Below are 19770 nucleotides of genomic sequence, written 5' to 3' on the forward strand. Positions count from 1 at the left end.
TGGGGTCGTTCGACCCCAGTACTCTTTCCTGCCATGGCAGGGGGTCGGACTCAATGATCTGCTCAGGTCCCTTCTGATCCTAGAAACTATAAAACCTTGCACTAGGTTGTTTGTCCCTTGTGATAATGACTGGCTTAGATATTTGTAGATTTCTCATATTTTTGCCCAGATATCTGCAGACAAGAAAACAAGCTAAAAATAATACATGCACAACATTATTTTTAATAACATCCCTAAATTAAAATGTAATCTGCTGCATACTTACTTGTTATGTTCTTTACTTCTTCTTTAATAATACTCCTCACCAATGAAAGCATGTCATCTGCTGATAATTTTCCATCATGATCTAAAAATTTGTCCAGGTGTCTCTGAGAATGTCTTTTAAAAGACACATAATGAAAGGCACCAGTGTCATCACATTCATCCAGCTGTACTCTTGGAATTGGCACCTTAAGCATGATATCAAACTCATTTGGTTCAGAAATCTGTGAATAGCAGAAATACACTACTAAATGGTACAGAACAAGCTTATATAGTTAATTCACAGCTTAAGCCTGCACTTTTGTTACAAATGCCTCAATAGACTTTGTTCTCCATTCCACTGTACAGTGTAACAGGGAATAAACACAGACTAATTTGTGCCGAAGGACCAGTGAACTCAGTGGAATGCAACACCATCCCACTAGGTAGCAAATACCTCCTGAAAAAAAATCTTAGTTTTGGATGGTTGTTAATACAATGCCTACATTAGCTGGTGTGAAACTACTCACTGGGTATAAGTAGTACGGCTTGTGAAAGAGCCTTGGCACGAACGACTGCATCCTCTGCTTCTGTACCACTTTCTGGGATACTTAATATATGATACTATCGTTGTTAATGCCAGGCTTACCCTTGCAATTAGTTTAAGAAAGGAATTGTTGTGGTTATGCTTGTAGGCCATTACTGGTTAAAAGTAACTATAGTTACAGGTCCCTGTTATACATGCATGTCCTTTGACTGAAACCAGTGTAAAATGCGTAGCTAATTCACAAAGTTTCTAATACCTAATTTCTACCATAGTAATCTTTACTCCACCTCTCAGTTCCTACATTCTGCTCCTACTCCAAGTAGATCAAGTCCTGGGAAGACTGCCCAGAGCAGGGTGGGGCTGGACCCAATGATCTCATGAGGTCCCTTCCAGCTCTAATCTTCTGTAAAGCTGTGAAGATGCGAGTGTACCATGGATATATACAGTAGCATAACAACATTGTCTATAGTTTGTTTTCAATTCCTTTAATGTTTCCTAACATTCTACTTGCCTTTTTGATGCTGCTTTTCAAGAATGATCCACAGTAACTCAAGGATACTTTTCCTGGGTAATAACAGCTCATTATCATTTGTGGGCACCTGGGGTTGTTCCCAGACCCTGTGAATCACTTCACACTTACCAACATCAGTTTTCATGTTGAAAAGCAGAGGCCCCAGCCACAAAACCCCACTGTTTACATCGGTTCATGGTGAGAATTGATCATTTGTACACATCTTTTAGCCAGTTATTGATCCTGGAGTGGATCTTGCCTCTAACGTTGAAAACTTAATTTTATTAAGAACCTTTGGTGTGGAACAGCTTCTTGAAATTTCACATATGCTGTACCAGCCAGATTACCCTGATTCACATGCTTATGTCCTCTAATACAATGATTCTCAACCACAGTGCCTTGAGGTACAAGAAGATAAACAGATGCATGCTGGCTCAGTCCCTGCCTGGCTGTCCCCATCCCCCACCCCCAATCTCCACTACCTGGCCCTCTGCAAGGGGGTAAACACTAATAAATCAGTTTTATTAGTAATTGTAATAATTCAGTAATAAATTCATTTTTGAAATGGGGTGCTGCCTGCCATAGGTAGATTAATGCAAGGGCCAGTGGGACCTGTCCCCAGTGGCCCCAAGCCAACTAGAGGCTTCGCTTGTGGATCACTCTTCAGCAGGGAAGCGAAAGCCACGGTTATAAACATGATGCTCTTTGCTCGTTGGCTTCAAGCAGCAGGACTGCCAGGGCCTTTCAACAAATCAGCAGTGGGGAGACAAAAACGATGTCGGGTTTAAAATCGTGGTTTTTGCTTCCCTGTTAACGAGGAACGAGCCTCAAGCACAGCACCTCCACCAATCAGCAACAAGGGTGTTATGGGGGGATGCGCGCAGGGGAACCTGCAATATTAAAGGTGCTTCTGCACACATGGCCAGGAGCACAGCCTGGCAGCCAGCACCCTGCTGGTAAGTCTAATGGTTGTGGGGAACAGACGCACACAGAGATGAAAGCCCCAACAGTGAGGGGGTGAACAGGGTAGGAGATGCCCAGCCACAGCAGTGAATGCAACCCGAGGGATGAAGCTGTGGGCAGCTTGTCCAGAGGGGCGTAGGTTGAGGGGTAGGGGGCTCCCCACTGCTGCATGCATCCTGCAGGGGTGGTATGGGAGGCATGTGCCCCCTGGATTTTTGTGCAGGTAGGTTGCCTGCTGTGGGCTTGGGGCCAGGCGATGTGACACTCTTCCTGGCAGGGGGGCTGGGGCTAGGCCTGGGTTGTGCTTAGGGTGGGCAGGCTCAGCTGCACGGAGCATGTGGTGGCAGCATTGGGAAGGGTAGAGGAGCAACGGGGAATTTTGGGGTAGCTACAGCCCTCCCATATCTCCACCCCTCTCTGCTGCCTCTCCCTTGGAAGCCTTGCCCCAAGCAGGGTTGGTGCTACAGGGAGGCTTGGGAGCTATAGCCACCCCAAAATTACCCACAGAAGCCACCCTCCCAGCACCGCCGTCCACCCCAAGTCCAGCCCAGCCCCCACACCAGGAAGAGGCCAGCACTGACCCTGGCCCCTGCCCCACAAATCCACACAAATCCAAGAGGGCACATGCCACCCATGCTTCCTCCAGGGGTGTGTGCAGAGGCAGGGAAGAGTGTGGGGAGGCTCCCTTTCGGACAAACCACCCGTGGCTCCATCCTGCTCCCAGCCCTGGGGTCACATTCACTGCCCTGAATGGGCAGTGCCTGCCCCTCCCCCACTCCCTCCCTCACCGTGGGGGCTTCCATATGCCCCCTCCACTCCCCTTCCCCTCCCATGCCTCTCTCCCCCACAGACTTACTACTCTCCAAGCTGTCCAGCTGCATTCCTGGCTATGTGCATTTATCAGTGATGTCAATCAGCCAAAAAAAAAAAAAAAAAGCCAACAGCCAATAACAGTAATTTTCCATTTTATCAGTACCAATCTGATATGCAGCAGATATACTGGTACACCTCTAGAGGGGGCCACCAATTTTGTGTTTGCCCAGGACCTCAATAAATCTTAATCCACCTCTGGTGCTGTTCAATTCCCAGAAGTTACGGAGGGGGTTCTTTGATCCTATAAAGGTCGAGACCCACTGTTGTAAGGTCTCTGGTAGGTTGATACCATATGATTTCCCTTTACAAAACCCAGGTTGACTTTTCCCCAGCAAGTCCTGTTTGTCCATGTGAAGACAACCCATTTTTTTACTGTAATTCCAATAACTCCACTATGGAACACAGGATACTGGGCATGATGGATATTAGGCTGACTCAGTAAATAGCGATTCTTACATAATTTGTGAGAAATAGCTATTAAGCTCGCTTGCTTGTAGTTCCCCTAGATCTCCTCTGGAGTCCATTTATAAGAAAGGGATTGTATTGGCTACCCTCCAGTCCAAAGGCTGTTTTAGTGATGTCATCTAAAATTAACAGACCTGCAGTTTCAAGTCTGAGCTTCTCCAGGACTTGTGTTTACAAAATACCATCTGAGCTTAATTTGCCACTGTTTACTTTGTCAATTTCCTCTATAGCCTCATCTATCAACACCTCAGCTTGAGTCAATTTTTATATGTCCCCTGGAAAGAGTGGCTCCAGTCACAAGAGTTTAACTGGGGGTCAGCAACCTACAGCCCCCAGGCCAGATCCATCCCACACAAGCACTAGATCTGGACCGCAGCCAGATGCTTTATGACCATCAGAAAGGAGAAGCAGGAAGTGGCAGCAGCATCTGGGTCCCAGCCAGAAAGTGTAGCTGACTTGTGTGTGCTCTAGCTTAATTCACAAAAGAACTCACTGGGTTTCTCCACCACAGCCTTAACCTTCTTGAGCGCTCCTTAGCCTGAAGGCAGAGAGACAGAGAGAACAAGCTTTCCAAAGGACTCTGCCACCCTGATACTTGATTTATTGCCCATTCTGATTTACCCAACTCCTGAATAACTTTCCAGGCAAGGCGGCCAAGACTAAGCCCTTCCCCCCGCATCTATAGGCCCTGCCCTCTAAGTACTCAGCTGCTTTTCTTTGCTAGCTGTGTGTCTGCCACACCTGTGTATCGCTCAGCCCCTCTCCTATGCTTCTCCCAGCTTCCTGCCTCCAGAGACCTGAGGAAGAAGGTCTTGCACCGGAAAACTGGTCCTTTTTTTTCCTTTGTATTTCATGTAACAGGTCAAAGTACCCAAACCAGTTCCAAATCTGACTGATTGAGCAGAACTGAATCCTTCTGAAAACCGTATCGGCTGAGCAGGCAGAACACAATGGTCCTAGACGCCAAGTATAGTGCTACAATCCAACAGCACCCTCCAATCCAGGCTCTAACTTGCCTGCCTACCTTTATCCCAGCCTCATCATTGTGCCCTAAGAAACCCCTGCCTCTCAGCCAGGCTGACTGAGCCCTGCCCGTTGATTTTGTGCCAGCAACATGACCCCCACTCCCTGCTGGCAAACGTTTAACCCTCTTTGCCCTCTTACATTTCTGACCAGCCCCAGGGCAGCAGCACCTGGCCCCTTGTGCTGTCCGCTCCCCATCCTCACCCCAGACCCCTACCACTTTGGCCTGCAGCACGGCTTCCCCAGCCCAGGCTGGGGCAGGGCAGGGCAGGGCAGCAGCCCACGCTCACCTTGAGGTGCTCGTAGTAGCTGCCCGTCCCGAGCTTCTCCACCTCGTAGAAGCTGCTGTCGCGCTTCACCGCCTGCACCAGCCGCGCAGCCAGGTCGTTGACCAGAGCCGCCGCCTCCACCGTGTCCTGCCGGGCGAGGATCAGCCGGCTCAGCACAGCCCGCAACAGCTGCCCCAGCCCCGGCCCCGGCCCCGGCCAGTCACCCGGAGCCTGCCGCGAGCTCCCCAGCCCGGGAGCCGCCCCGGCACCGCCACTCTCCACCGCGGGGGCTCCCCTGACCCTGGTCCTGGCCCCGGCTCCGGCCCCGGCCTCACTCAGCGGCCTCCCCCGGCCAGAGGGGGCTGCACCCGCTGGGGTGCTCCGGCCCCGGGTGGAAGGGGTGGCCTTGGCTCGGCCCCCAGAACAGCCCCGGCCCCGGGGACTCCCGCTGCGCCCCGCCATACTCCCACCCGGCGACACGAGAAACGAAACTGGCGCCAGCGGGCGCGGCTCCCTAGCCTCGCCCCGCAGGGAGTCGGGGGGGAGGGCGTTCCCCGCTGGGCCCCGCCCCCGGGGTGGACCCGGCCCGGGCGGCTCGTTGAGTCCGAGGGCAAAGAGGGGCGTATTCCCGCGCTTTCTTCGGTCACGTGATGAGTTGCAGCCAGTCCTCCAGAGCAGACGAGACGCGGAGGGGACTTGCCTACCCACCCACCCTGCCTCCCACTTCTGGTTCCGGCACCTAAGTCGCCGCAATGGCGGCCCCCGCAGCTGCGGCTCTGCGGCGCTTCACGCCGGTGACGCCGGGCGCCGCCCCGTCCATGTCTCCGGTCCGGCTCCTGTGCCGCCGCCACCGCCTCCAGCCGCCCTGGAGCCGCTGGGCCGGGAGCGATGCCGCCGCCCGCTACGACGTGGTGGTGATTGGTGGTGGCCACGCCGGGACCGAGGCGGCGGCTGCGGCGGCTCGCGGCGGGGCCCGGACGCTGCTGGTCACGCATAAGATTGACACGATCGGTAACGGGGGGTCGGGGCGGAGGAGCGGCGGGCGCGGGGCCACGGGCCGGGCGTGACCGAGGCTCCTCTCGCGTCTGGCGCAGGGCAGATGTCCTGCAACCCCTCCTTCGGGGGCATCGGGAAGGGGCACCTCATGAGGGAAGTGGATGCCCTGGACGGGCTGTGCGCCCGCCTCTGCGACCACTCGGGGGTGCACTACAAGGTGCTGAACCGGCGCAAGGGCCCAGCCGTTTGGGGGCTACGCGCACAGGTGGATCGGAAGCTGTACAAGGAGAACATGCAGGTGAGAGCCATGGGGGCAGGGGGCTGGGGGGCGAGTGAGACAGGAGTAGGCTCTCAACCCTGTTGAAAAGATCTGGGTTGAACTAAAGAGGGTGAAGAGAAGATGCCCAAAGGCCTGAGCAGAAAGACGTCACAACGTTTTAGTTATTCAGAAGAGAAGCTGAGGGGATACCTCTTATGGTGCAGGCAGGAAGAAAATATGTGGTATTCCTGTGCTCTTTAATCTAGGAGTGAAAAGCTAGAGTCAAATTCACATGGTAAACGGAGGCCAAAAGATTTACCCATCGGGGTAACTCACAGTTGGAGAAACTAGCAAGAAAAATGGGGGATGCTCTTGTCTGTTGATACTGTCAAGTCAGGATGTTTTCCTGCAAGATGCGTGCCTTAGTCAAGCCCAGGTTCCTTGGCAAAACATGGGAATAACTAGATGACATTATCTGACTTTGCTGACATACAGAACTGTTTCCGGATTATCCAGTGGTCTCTGTTCTGTCATTAAAACCTGCAGATCTGTAAATAAGTAATTATTAGTTCTGCTTAGTAAATCCCAGACATCACTGCAGTAATTGAATGTTATAGGCACTTGAGTTATGCTTCTCCTGCTTTAAAATAACTTGGTAATGGAGTGGGAGAGAGAGAAGCTGCTATCCAGTAATTGGAAGTGTGTGGTTCAATGTTTGGGGGAAGATGTGTGGTCATAGGGATGGATGGACAGATACTCATGCTAATTCCTTATCTCCTGATAGAAAGAAATCCTTAATACCCCATTCCTGACTGTTCGTGAGGGGTCTGTGGAAGATCTTCTCTTGAAGGAACCAGAGTCAGAACATCCAGGAAAATGCCAAGTCAGTGGGGTCCTTCTTGGTATGTACTGTAACTAGATATTAAAGGTATTTGATGTGTCACTTCCCCCTCAAAACTGAATGGAACCTTGAGAGTAAATATGCTTCAGGAATTAACTGGTAAAAGCATATATATGGCTTAGAGAGAGTATGAGTGAATCAAGACAGCTAGGTGTTACTGTTACCACTAAGTCTTTTGGAGAATGACAGTATTTAAGCTTTTGCCCTTAAATTAGTGTCAAAATCTGTCCCAAGTTGTATGAAAAGATTCTGGGGAGTTAGTTGAGTCTGCTACAGACAGAAATGCATTTCCGTCTAGTGAGTGTTTGATTTATGAACACCAGGGATCCAGGTTTTCTGTTTCCCACAGAAAACTACAGATTTCCTCTTTTAGCAGAAAAACCTGTAGATTCCACTTTTGCAAAGAGCTCTGTAGGCTGGCTGAGCTCCAGCCTGCAAGAGCTGTTTGCCCAAGCAGGCGGCAGCAGTGGGGGAGCCGGCTTCCTGCTGCTTCTGCCGCAGCTGCCTGCTGTTGGTTGCAGGGAGCTGCAGACTTGGGTCCCTGGCCCCATAGCCCTGGCAGCTGTGGGTCCCCCTCTGGCAGGGCTGGGGGGCAGGGATTGTGGGTGGGGGGCAAGATACAAGGGTAGGGTGGTGTAGGGGCTTTGGTGTCGCAGTGAAGGGCACTAGCAGGGCTGGGAGAAAGTGAGGGGGACCAGCAGGGCTGGGAGAGGCATTGGGGAGGTGTGAGGAACACCAGCAGAGCTGTGGGGGGCAGCTTTTAATTTTAGCTAGCAGTTTTGGGGCGGTTTATCAGAGAATTTGCATTTTTTTGTCAGAATTTGTGATTTTTTATTTATTTATTTTTTATCAGAGAAAACCAGGATCCCTGGTGAACACTGAGCAAATTTCCTTAGCCCTGTCTCTTTTGTGTTATGTGTCTGTTACTGATTCTACCACACCTGGATGCCAAGTGATATCTTTGTTAGGAGAGTCCAAGTTCTGCATCTCCGGGGTCAGATGTATCATTTGCTAGGATGAATGTGAAAATATGAAACATAGTATTTATTTTGCATGTTGAGCTCCTGAGTTTCGTCTTGCTGATGGGGAGCTGTTCTGTGGATGAAGTTTTGTCTGGTCTGGTTGTTCCTGGCATATTAGACAGAAATTCTGAGTACTCCAGCAGCACTAGGTCTCAGCTAGAGAGGAAAGAGCAGAACCACTAAAATTAATTTCCCTAATCTCAGGCTTTGGTCTTGTCTTCTCAGTTCAGACAAAAACGAGAGACTAGCCGAGATTAGAAATGCAGGGCTCTAAATAGATCATAGTGCACCTGCTTTTATGTCTGCACTGTTTTTTCCTGTTTAAGGCAGACACATCGGAGAATGCGGGACTGGTTCTAGGCAACAGCAGCACATCAGGGCCTTGGTTGTTAATGTGTATGTTTCTGAAAATTCTTTTACAGGTGATGGCAGCAAAGTACATGCTGGCAGTGTCATACTGACCACTGGTACCTTTCTGCGGGGGATGGTCCTCATTGGATTAGAGAGGCATCCGGCTGGGCGATTAGGGGATCCATCATCCACTGGACTGGCTCAGACTCTGGAGAAACTGGGATTTACTGTAGGGAGGCTGAAGACTGGGACCCCACCCCGACTTGCCAAAGATACCATTGATTTCAGCGTTCTGGAGAAGCAATGGGCTGACCACCATCCCATCCCATTCAGCTTCCTCAGTGAGACTGTTTGGATCAAGGTGTGATGCAGTTTGGGCAGGGAAGGCCACTTCGTAGTATGATTCATGCAGTATTGTGCTCAGCACCTTCGGGAAGATGTAATGAGCTGTCTTTGCTGAGAAAATAGTCTGGTCGATATTATGACTCCTGTAGACAGGAGTTACCTTATTTCCGCATGAGTGCTCAGAGTTCTGCTTCTCTGAGACATCAGCTCTGAAGCAGAGGGGAAAACTAAGGTTAATGCAAATCTGCACGGCATCCCACACTTCCTTTGGAATATCAGTCTCTGATTAGGTGTGTAGAGTAGCGGATACCTGGCTTACCAGGGTTTGTTCTTCTAACTCACTCTTGAGCAATTCGTTTAACCTCTGAGCACCATTTCCACAGCAGATGTAATGGAACTATCAGCCCCTTGGAGCCACTGTAGAAGTTAGCTAATGTCTGAAATCTTCAGGTGAGAAGTGCTTGATCAATGTAAAGCATCATTGGTGGATTAAATGTAAGTAAGTCTTGATATTTTTCAGCCAGAGGATCAGCTCTTATGTTACCTGACTTACACTAACCCCAAAGTGGAGAAAATTATCCGTGATAATCTTTACCTGAACAACCATGTAAAGGAGACAACAAAAGGACCCCGGTGAGTATGAGGCATCTTGCAAGGCAATGATGTGACAGAATAGCTGAATCTGCCTAGTTCTTCCTTATTTTACTTCTGGGAGGCAGCTCGCAATCAGTGATTACCTTCTCTCTGTGTTACCCCCTTGCACTGATGGTTGTTTCCCTCTGCAGGTACTGTCCCTCACTTGAATCTAAAGTTCTACGCTTCCCAAACCGTATTCATCAGCTGTGGCTGGAGCCTGAGGGTCTGGATTCCAATATCATCTACCCCCAAGGAATGTCACTGACACTGCCACCTGAGCTCCAGGAGCAGGTGATTACATGCATCCAGGGCTTAGAGAAAGCCAAGATGGTACAGCCAGGTGAGAGAGAGTCAAATTGCTCCATACAGTCTATATTACAAAGGGATCTAGATTTATGACCCATTGTTGTTCCCAGGTGCACAAGTTTTGAGCAAACTTGTATCCTTCTGAGGTCTTAGATCTGGAAATCATGGCACCCAGAGTGAACACACATCAGTCATTTTTAATTGAATTTTTTTTTATATAAACACATTTTTCCCTGAAAGTAATCCTGTTTTATTTTAACATGAAATCAAACTCTTTTGACATGCACGCTTCTTACAATCTGTTAATTAATCAAAACCTATTCAAACAATATATGATTGCAGCCAAATGTTTAAGAAAATCTGGAACCTACTAAATCAGCTTGTGATGATGGCAGCCTCCTCCTCAGATATAGAGAGACTGTCTTCTCCACCTTAACTTAGTGCCATTCAAAAACCAGTTTATTCAAAATTAGAATCCAACTCAGAGTTGAAAAAGCAGGAAAGTTTGTCTTTCTGTTCCTGTGTGTAGGTAGGCTTAATGTGAGGTTGAAGTCTACTGGTTCTAGATTACTGGAAGACTTGGTAACCAAAAGCTGCATGAAGTTCGCTAATTGCAGCTAGTGCTTCCTTCCTTTAATAAATGAGCTCTTATGTAATGTAGTCTGGTGTTAACATTGTATATTTATTAAACAAAAACAAAACAGTGTTATAGTGCTGGTTTTCTGCACTTTTAGTTACATTTTGATTTAATACTGTTTTCTAAAGCTATTTGACCTATGCTACAAGTTTTAAAAAAAAACCATGATGAACAACAGTAATTCACTATTTTCTATCCTAAGAACATGTAAATGTTCACCATCTAAGGATGTTAAGGTGTATGACTGCTTAATGTTTAAATATGCATCCTGATTAGCAAAAAGTAGTGTAAAATTTAGCATAAAAATAGTGTTTAGTTACACATTAATGTGTGTTAAGGGTTACCAGCCAGTGAGCTTCTTCCTTTCTCTAAGAAATTACTAAAAAGCAAAACAAGGTTAAAATTATTTAAATTGGCAGGTGAGAAACCTTGATTTGAACAATGATTAAAATTAATGAATCCACCCAAATGATGCCTAATACAATAGAGGGTGTATTCTCCTTTTCTTGATGACAATCTCCTTTGCATATACTAGGCTATGGAGTTCAGTATGACTTTCTAGATCCTCGTCAGCTCACTGCTTCCCTTGAGTCTCGTCTGGTTCAGCGACTCTTCTTTGCAGGACAAATAAATGGCACCACAGGCTATGAAGAAGCAGCAGCCCAGGTGAGCAAAGCTGGAAGTGTGCATTTCACACTCAGAGTACACCCCAAAAAACCCGGTAATTGTAACTCAATGCCAGTGTATGCTCCCCATCGCATCTCCCCCCCAACAGTGTTGTAAACAGGATGTTGTACTGGTTATGCAAGTTAAAGATACTTTGTAGAACCACATGCACAGATTTCTCAGATACTCAGCAGCAAAACTCCTTGTTCTCAGACTGCTTTCCCACATCTGAGCATTAAGGATACTGCCTGGCCAAACAGTGAATGCACTGCTTAGTTGATGGCTGAAAGCAAGGGCTATCTGGGGGAAGGAAGAGGCAGTACTTGCTTTGCACATCAGCAGTTCCCTCCAGGCACAAGGATAGCCACAGTAAGCAGCTGGGGAAAAGTAAGGGAGAGCATCCTGAGAACTCTAGAATGGTTGCAGAAAACCTTCTCTCCCAGGAGGCAGAACATTTGTTTTTAGGACTACTGCAAGGATCAGAGACTATCTCGTATCAGCTAGCACACCTCAAATAACACAGATTCTGCCACAGATATCTGGAGGCTTGTGTGTGTGAGATATAGCAGTCCACATGGATCAGAATGAGTCAGTGTGCTGGCTTCATAGTGGCTCCTGTAACCACTTTGATGTCTGGCAGGGAGTGATTGCTGGAATCAATGCTTGCCTGCGAGTCTGTGGCAAACCTCCTTTCACTATCAGCCGCACTGAAGGTTACATTGGAGTCCTGATCGATGACCTCACCACGCTGGGCACCAGTGAGCCGTACCGCATGTTCACCAGCCGAGTAGAGTTCCGCACGTTCCTGAGACCCGACAATGCAGACAGCAGACTCACCTCCCGAGGTAGCCTATCCCTCTGTTGATTTTCTTGACCAGCAGGCCAGCCTATATAGCACCTCTCTCACTTGCACACTGTCTTTTCTCTGAAGGCTTTGAGGAAACTGGCTGTGTGTCCCGGCAACGATATGAACGAGCATCTCAAATAAAGGCTGCCATAGAGGAGGGAGTTACAATGCTAACGTCTCTTCAACTCCCTCCCTCCAAATGGTCCAGCTTGATTCCGGAGATTGTAATCAGCAGCAGTCGTAGCTCACCTGTCAGGTAAAGGTTGCTACTGATCCTTCCCTGCCTGTCCACTGCTTGCTTCTATAGGAGAGCTGCATTCTGAACCATTTTTTTTTTTTCCTCTTTGAGCACTTATGGTATTCAAGTGTCCAAACGGTAGCTTTCTAGCCGCACAAATGTATTTCTCTGATTGTACTTTCCCTGAAGTCTGTGTGGCTCGGCTTCAGAAGGAGAACTGAAATGGAGCATAGACAATGTTTGACTTGTAGTCTGGTGTTAAGAGCACTGCTGAGAAAGTCAGAGAGATGCAGGTTCAAACCCCTTCCGGGTTGTGGGGAGGAAGATAGGGCTAGAACCCCAGCAGGTCTCCAGCTTCCTGGATGAGTGCCCTAGCTATTTTGGCTAAAACATGGGAGGACTCTGCCTCAGGAAGGGGGTTGTACTAGATGACCTCTGGAGGGCTGTCTGGGCCCTACATCCCTATAACCTGCTCCCCACTATTCTTTTTCCTGAATTTGTGCAACCCCAGCATAGAGGCAGGGCTGAAACACGCCCGGGTACCCAGGCAGGGAGCCAGGTAATAGCTTTTTTGCCAGTAGCAGGACAGATGTTGTACCCTGACTTTAACGGGGATATTTCTTCACTGGTTTCAGATAAGTTACACTGGTGTTTACAGTTTGTATCTCCTTGTTCACACGGGTATAAATGTGTTATATGTCTGTGCCCAGAGAAGAGACATGAGTTTAGGTGTCCAGAGCAGCTCTTCCTGTGCTGCTTGCCCTCATCTGCAGGGACCCTCTGGCTGGAGAGGGTTTTTGTTTGTTCTGTTCTGCTTGATCAGTCCTTGGTGCCCCTGCACAGGCTACCAGCTAAGTTGCTCACCTCTCCTTCTCAAGTGGTGGTAACTGGGTCATCCCTGAACTAGGATTTTACCAAGCTGCATCCAGTGGGTCTGGGAATGGCTGCTTACCATTCTTGTGCAATGCACTAGCCTTGTTACAGTAGTCACTTGGTCTTGTTTTCACAGGGCCTTGGACATTCTTCAGTATCCAGAAGTCAACATGGAGTTATTGGCAAGGATTTTCCCAGAACCCCTTGGAAAGCTTGCTGAATGGAGAGAATTGGCAGAAAGACTTAAAATAGAAGGTAGAGAAGACCAAACATCATCCATGTGTTCAGTGGGGAATGAGCATGAAACCTCAGCTATCTCTGGATCTTGCGGTGTGGAAAGGCCACTGTCAGTAGATCATCCTATTCTTCCATAAATAGACCCAAGTCCTACCTTGGAGAAAACACTGTTCTCTCTTGGCAGGGAGGAAAATTGAGTCTGTGTTAATTTTTCTTAGCCTTTTTTCCCCTCACTGCTCCAGCAGTGTATTACAGCTGCCCCAGAGTTCTCCTGCTCTGCTTTGGTTAAGAGATCAAGTCTTCTTTTGAAAACTGAGATTTGTAATATTTGTTTTTTCCAAAGCCCCTAAAACAGGGGTTGGCAGCCTACGGCCCATGGACTGGGTTGGCCCTGTCAAGCCATCGGATCCAGCCTCCAGACATGGGATGTCAGCAGCTGGATTGACCCATTTTAGGTCAGAAGCGGATGGGCAGTCACTAGGACCCAACGACCGTTGCTATCACTTCTCCCAGCAGCTGAACAGAAAAATCACCCTCCACCACTGCTTTTCCCTGCAGTACACAGGGAAGAGTGTCCACAGCTGGCAATCTTCCATGCACTGGCAAGTGAAATGACTGCCACTGAGAGGAAAAGTGCCTGCTACAAATGTTCACCCTCTACCACCTCTGAAAAGAAAAGTATCAGCAGTGGATGCGTTCCCTTTTGCAGCTCCTGGGAAAAGCAGTGGTGGCAGCAGTTGGGTCCTAGCACCTGCCCACTATGTGCTGGCCCATCTTTCACCCAAACAGGGTCAGTCTGGCCCACAGCCTAAAAAGGTTGCTGACCCCTGCTTTACTAGTGGTGAGGCTCCCTAGTCCATGGAAGCAAGGTGCCTAATTCCATAGGCATGCCTGACATTTCTACCTAGAATTTTGCTTCTGTTGTCAATAGCTCTTTTAAAGAACCATGTATTTTGTACCTACCATGTATTATTGTTTTTGTTCTCCCATCCTCTTTGCTGCCAATGCAGTTGTTTACAGGGTGTGTACAGCCAATCAGCAGCAGGAAATGGAGGAAGTGCGCCGAGATGAAGCTCTCCTATTGCCAGAGGACCTGGATTATTTCACCATTAATGCATCATTGTCCCAAGAGATGCGAGAGAAACTGGACTCAGCCCGTCCCCAGACAGTAAGGCACTGGGTCAGAGGGTGGGGGTATGGCAGTAATGGCCACAAAGCACCACTTTGTGCTGGCATTTGAAAATTGGGGCAGGAGGGAGGATTACCCACTTTGGCACTGAGTTGTGAGATCTTGTTTCTCCGTAGTAGGTTTGACTATCACCAGCTGGATTAAGGAGCTTCGTGGTTAGGGGTCTAACCAAAGTCGAGGCAGCGGCCAGCCAATTTCAAGTGCAGATCCTGGGGTTGGCAGTAATTTCCACAGGCTGAGCACAGCAGGCCCCTCCACCCCTTGGCCAAGGGGCCCCAGTGGCCCCATCCCTTGACAGAGATTGGCTGTAAGGGCTGCCCATGTGGCCCTGCCCCTTGCTGCCAATCAGCAGCAAGGGGTGGGAGCAGCAGTCAGCCTCCTTCCCTCCGTGCCTCCCCCTAGTGGGCTGTGAAGCTAAGGCCACAAGGACTCCAGAGGGAGTCAGCATTTTATTTTCAGTAAATTTTTTAGTTAGCTTGTTTAGTTTGTTTTTCAGGGAGGCAGCCTAAAATAGTGCAGGCGCAATTTCAGTAGGTCTCTAATCATAGTATTGGACTTGGGGGCAATTTCAACTTGATTTTTGTTGCTGTTTCAATGTCTAGATTGGAGCAGTCAGCCGCATTCCTGGAATTACACCTGCTGCCATCCTTAATCTGCTGAGATTTGTGAAGACTAATCAGCAAAAGACAGCAGACATAAACCTGCCATTTAGGACTGGCAGATCCTTACCAGAGAGAAATACTGATGTGCTTGCGAAGAGTGAATTCCAGAGCTCAAATCTGAGCAGGGCTTTCTGAGAAGGTGATGGAAAATGGCTGTATTGCAGTGGACATGTGTGGAGTCTTCAGACCGTACAAGGATGGGTTTTTTGCATCTGTAACTAGCCAGCTCTGACTGTGTTCTAGTAGGTATAAAGCCAACAGACCTGTATGCCTTTTGCATAGTGATCAGGAGCTCAAATAGTTTTCTTTCCAAACTTAGCTAAAAAAACATAGCTGTGTACTAAGGTTCCAGGTATGTGGGAGACAGCATCGGTCTGTTTGAGAACCTGAAAAATCTTGAGGGAAGGAAAAAGGCATGAATAGGGATTGTCTCTCCACAATAGAGAGAGAAGTGCAAGATGAGTGCTAGAATGCCAAGAGCCCAGTAACTGTTGATAACTAACTCGACAGTGCCCAGTGTTGCTGTTGATTTCATGTTGTATTACCCATAGGTGTTTGTTTCCAGCTGGCCATGGAAAATACTTGTGCTCTAATAATTTCTTAGAAAGTCTTTTTATGGAAAGATGGTAAGGGGGACAGAGAACTCATATTCTCCTCTCATGCAACTGTAAATGCAGGGTAGGCTGGGTTGAGCTGGACTCTAGGATTTCCCAGCATTCCCCCCCACACACGCGCAAATTACTCAGAGTTCAAGAAATATCGTATTAAAACAGATTAACAGCACCTAGAACTGACTAGAGAGAATAAGTATTGAAAAAGAAGCCTTAAGTGGTGGGTTTTTTTGTAGTGTAAAAGCAGTGAAATAGTTAGGTTTGACTTTTTCCAGTCTCCCATGCTTTTGATCAGGCCACAGGAGGAAAATGGTTACTCTCAGCTTTTACAAGGAGGGGTAAAAGGTGAGATGTACAACCTGGGTAGCACTGAGAAACTGCCGTGTCTCTTCTAAAACTTCAGTTAGTTTTTCATCAGTGAGCTGTTCTGCATTACAGTTATTTTTAGTCTGATATTAACTTGAAGTAATGACTATTTTTGTACATCAGAAAGAGACTGAGCATGACTCTCCTTTAAACTTAGTTTTAATTTTTCTTAAGAACATTAAAAATGAGCCAATGTGAACAAAAATGTTGTCATTTTTCTCCAGCAAAGAAACTTGTCTTGGGTTTGTAGGGATCCAGAGTCTACTACTGGTTCATATAATATATATTCTTGTTTGTATATATGTAAGTTCCTCCCTACAGGAACTGTTTCTCACTGTGTATGTACAGCATTTAACACAGTATGTCCTGATATCTATTAAGCTGTCAGTGCTACTACAGTAATATGCAGTAATAAGACTCTTGATGGAAATACAGTTGCTAGCATTGGGAGGGATGAATTAATATGCTCAGGAAACAAATTCAATTCTCTGTTTTGCCACAGACTTCCTGTCTGATCTTTGTAAGAGGCTTTGCCCTGAATCTCACTTCCCTATCTATAAAATGCTCCCTTTTTTAGTACCCTTGGGAAGAGAGAGAAAGAAAGAAGTAACTTAAAGAATGAAGCACCTAAAGACCTATAAATCTCCACACTGATCTAAATAAGGTAATGTAGTATTGCAGATTGGAGGAATTTATGAGGGTGATCGCACTGGAGCAGGCTACCTAGGGAGGTTGTGGAAAACTCGAAGTTTTCAAGAGTAGAACAGAGAGATGCTTGGCTGTGATGGTTTAGTCGGGGATGATCCTGCCTTGAACAGGGGGCTGGGGTAGATGACCTTATGAGATCCCTAGATGATCTTATGCTTGTATGAAGTTGCTGGGTCAAAACAGACATGAATTTTATCCTGAATCTGGTTGTCCTGGTCTTTGACTCGCAACAAAACATGCATAGGAACATCATTTACACATGCAGCCTGAATGGTAATTAACTCAAATTAGCCCTGGTTGTCCTGTGGGAAATGTTATTATGGGTACTTCACAGGCTAAAAATAGATTCTACATCTATTGGTTCCTGGAATAAAAGGCTTTGTTCCAGATGGGAAAAATCCAATGCATGTTTTTAGCCTTCAATTTATGGTCACATCAGCTCTAGGATTACTGTTGAAATCTAGGGTGCTGTCTATGTGGCTTTATTTTATACTGGGCCTAAATGCAGTAGCATGATTTCTCATGCCTCTTCCCAAGGCAGAATTCTAGTTCTTCACCTTCCTGTTAAGCAGATAACAGTGGCAAACTGTTAAAAAAGGATCCCGAAGCACAGTCCTTCCATTAATAAAGCTACATAAAAGTAGGTCTGCTCAAGCCTGAGAAGAAACTTGCTTACTTTGCTGCAAAAGGATTTTTGCCAACCTAAAGAAAAATAATGAGAAGGCTGAGAGACTGGAAACAGTGGGACTTCCTGGTATGATGAGCTAACATGATAGAACTATAAAATCAGAAATGAATGGGGGGAACCAATGTTTCCATAGACGCTTGGTATGAACAAGGGAACATCTAAAGACATTTTAAAGAGAGATATATTGTATTTGTGGGATTCCCCTGACAGTGGTGTTTACTGAAGCAAGGGTGTTGGCAAGCCAATAAAGGATTTTTTTCTGTAGAAAGTAAACACACTTGCCTCCATGTTAAGAAACTCCCCTTCCTCCATGAACATTCTGGCCACCACAGACATATACCTACTGGCAGCATCTTGCTGCTGTTGGGACAGCTGTCTCCTTCCTGCCTTAAACCTCCACGATCCAAGGCTATGAGTCCTGTTTTCCAAACTAGGTGTTTGGCAGCTCCATATAGTAGAGTCACTGCTTTCCTTTAGAGCCGTTCAGGGTGCAGGTACCTTGATCAGCAATTAATACTTGTAATGCAAAAGCTTTACAGTCAGTTTGCCCATTCAAGCCAGGAATACAAGTGGGTCCCTCAAACTGATCAGGCCTGGTCTCTGTGGTGAAGCACCTTCGAACAGCAAATCATGGAAAGTTACCAAAAGCAATGCTGATGATGTAAGCCATTAAGAAAGGACACATCAAGGGAAAGGCTTAGAGGGAAAAGATTGAGCAGACCAGGCTTTTGAGTTAGCAGGAGGTGGGGGAGGGATTGCTAGTTACAGGGCTGAGCAAAGTCTAAGAAGACAAACCTAGAGCCTCCTGCCTCAGGACAGACCAGCAGATGGCACAAGGAGGAATTAAGTGGAACAAGGGGTCTTATAATCAGGAAGTCTGTTTTATAACATACTGTATCCTGTCATGGTATATCTCGATTAAAGAGTACTGTTGTTTTTAGAAACAAGAAGTCCTGAGAGTCAGTCTCAAGTCTGACTAGGCCTGGAGATGGGCTAGTCAAAGTACTGGTCAGATTTCAGCTAGCAGGATCTAATCAGTCTTATGGCAACTGCACCTTGCTGATTCCAAATTACTGTACAAGCACTCTTTTCTTCACCAAGGACTTTGAGGAAGGGATCCACTCAATACTTAAGCACAAACAGTAGAGACTCTGAATTCTTCTTTATGTCTGCGGAGAGCATTGGCTTTGATGGAAGCAGTTCCTTGTAGTAACAATCTTGTCTTGGTTAGTTTAGGTGCTGAACACAACGTAGTTCCTTAGTGAAAATCTAGTTGTTATACTTGTCACTCACAAATTGAGCACATCCTACCAACAGACAGGACAAAGCAGACAAAATTGGTTTTGCAGGAACTAAGTTAAAGTTTTAAAAGTCCATTCCTGGGATAATATAGCTGACTTTCCCTAGCTGACTTCCTGCTCTTGGGGCAGGGGCCTGGACTCTGATGTCCCAAGGTCCCTTCCAGCCCTAATGTCTAAGAAATCTATGAAATATACCTATTAGCCAGCACTCTTAGTAACTCACTCTTGTCCTTTCTGTTTACAGGTCATGTTTTAAAACAGAAGGGCTAGTGCTAGAGGGGAGAGAAGGTTATGAGGATGTGTAAGCTGTTATCTGGTGTGGATTCACGTTGGCTAGATATCATATTTTGGTTCTTGGAGCCTTAAATGGGATAAAAATGTTTCTCTCCTCTGCTTATGAAACTGCTGTTGAATGCCAAGTCCAGGCATGTCTCTCCATGAATCTGTTATATCAGATGTCAGGTATGGGACTCTTGGTCCCGGCTACAAAGCAAAGGGGGCTCCCAGCCATGAAAGCCTGCTTCTTGCTGATGCAGGGGGGAGGGGAGCCAGTATCAAGCTTCCTCTATACCAGCAGTAAGGCACAATTGGATCTAACGTGCAATCCCACAGTCAGACCTCCTAACATACACATGTGCTGTGGCAGGAGGCGCAATTATGTGGATCACATATTGGATCCAATTGTGCTTTTACCTGCCTCTGTAGAGTGGGTCTCAGTTTCAGTTCCTTTATTGAGGTTTGTTTGTTGCTTCAGCTGTATGCTGAGTTTAAGAAACATTGAGACAAGGCTTTGCAATGAAGTGAAAAGCATTTTGTTTTGACGCTGGTGGATTCATGCCAGTTAAAACCTACTGAGCATAGAGTTTTATGGTTGTGTTTCACTGAATCATGATGCATCTGTTTCCTGATAGCTAGCTGCCTAATATTGTTAAAGCCACAATTTATAACTAAACACTAGACCTTTAAAAATCAAATGCAAACATAGAGATAACTTCATCTCCATTATTAGGAAGATTCTCTTCTAGAGCTGATTAATGTTA

At 47.0% G+C, this 19770-nt stretch overlaps 2 protein-coding genes across 2 annotated transcripts in view; one reads left to right on the top strand and one right to left on the bottom strand.

The window, feature by feature from the left end:
• Nucleotides 1–5389, bottom strand: part of MB21D1 (Mab-21 domain containing 1) — a 26046-nt gene extending 20657 nt beyond the window's left edge. Inside the window, exons 1-2 of the mRNA XM_019537640.1 lie at nt 4913–5389; nt 266–485 (exon numbers count right to left, since the gene is read on the bottom strand). Of these exons, the coding sequence (XP_019393185.1) occupies nt 266–485; nt 4913–5353 (661 nt within the window). The 5' untranslated portion in view covers nt 5354–5389. The remainder of the gene's footprint in view (nt 1–265; nt 486–4912) is intronic.
• Nucleotides 5390–5622: 233 nt separating this feature from the next.
• MTO1 (mitochondrial tRNA translation optimization 1) lies at nt 5623–17116 on the top strand. Its single transcript, XM_019537639.1, has 12 exons — nt 5623–5902; nt 5986–6185; nt 6931–7048; nt 8492–8781; nt 9286–9398; nt 9551–9741; nt 10880–11010; nt 11651–11855; nt 11942–12113; nt 13105–13223; nt 14216–14373; nt 14997–17116. Exons 1-12 carry the CDS (start codon nt 5644–5646, stop codon nt 15189–15191), a joined length of 2151 nt encoding a protein of 716 aa, XP_019393184.1. The 5' UTR covers nt 5623–5643; the 3' UTR covers nt 15192–17116.
• The last annotated feature ends 2654 nt before the right edge of the window (nt 17117–19770 follow it).

Source organism: Crocodylus porosus, unplaced genomic scaffold (genome assembly GCF_001723895.1).
Source record: "Crocodylus porosus isolate Cpor-Errol unplaced genomic scaffold, CroPor_comp1, whole genome shotgun sequence".
Classification (NCBI taxonomy): domain Eukaryota; kingdom Metazoa; phylum Chordata; order Crocodylia; family Crocodylidae; genus Crocodylus; species Crocodylus porosus.

Excerpts from the sequence above, each read along its gene's own strand:
- MTO1 (XM_019537639.1), top strand. The coding sequence starts at position 5,644 with ATGGCGGCCCCCGCAGCTGCGGCTCTGCGGCGCTTCACGCCGGTGACG. Across the intron at positions 9,742-10,879 it reads AGCCAAGATGGTACAGCCAG|GCTATGGAGTTCAGTATGAC; the intron begins GTGAGAGAGAGT and ends TGCATATACTAG. Across the intron at positions 11,856-11,941 it reads CAGCAGACTCACCTCCCGAG|GCTTTGAGGAAACTGGCTGT; the intron begins GTAGCCTATCCC and ends TTTTCTCTGAAG.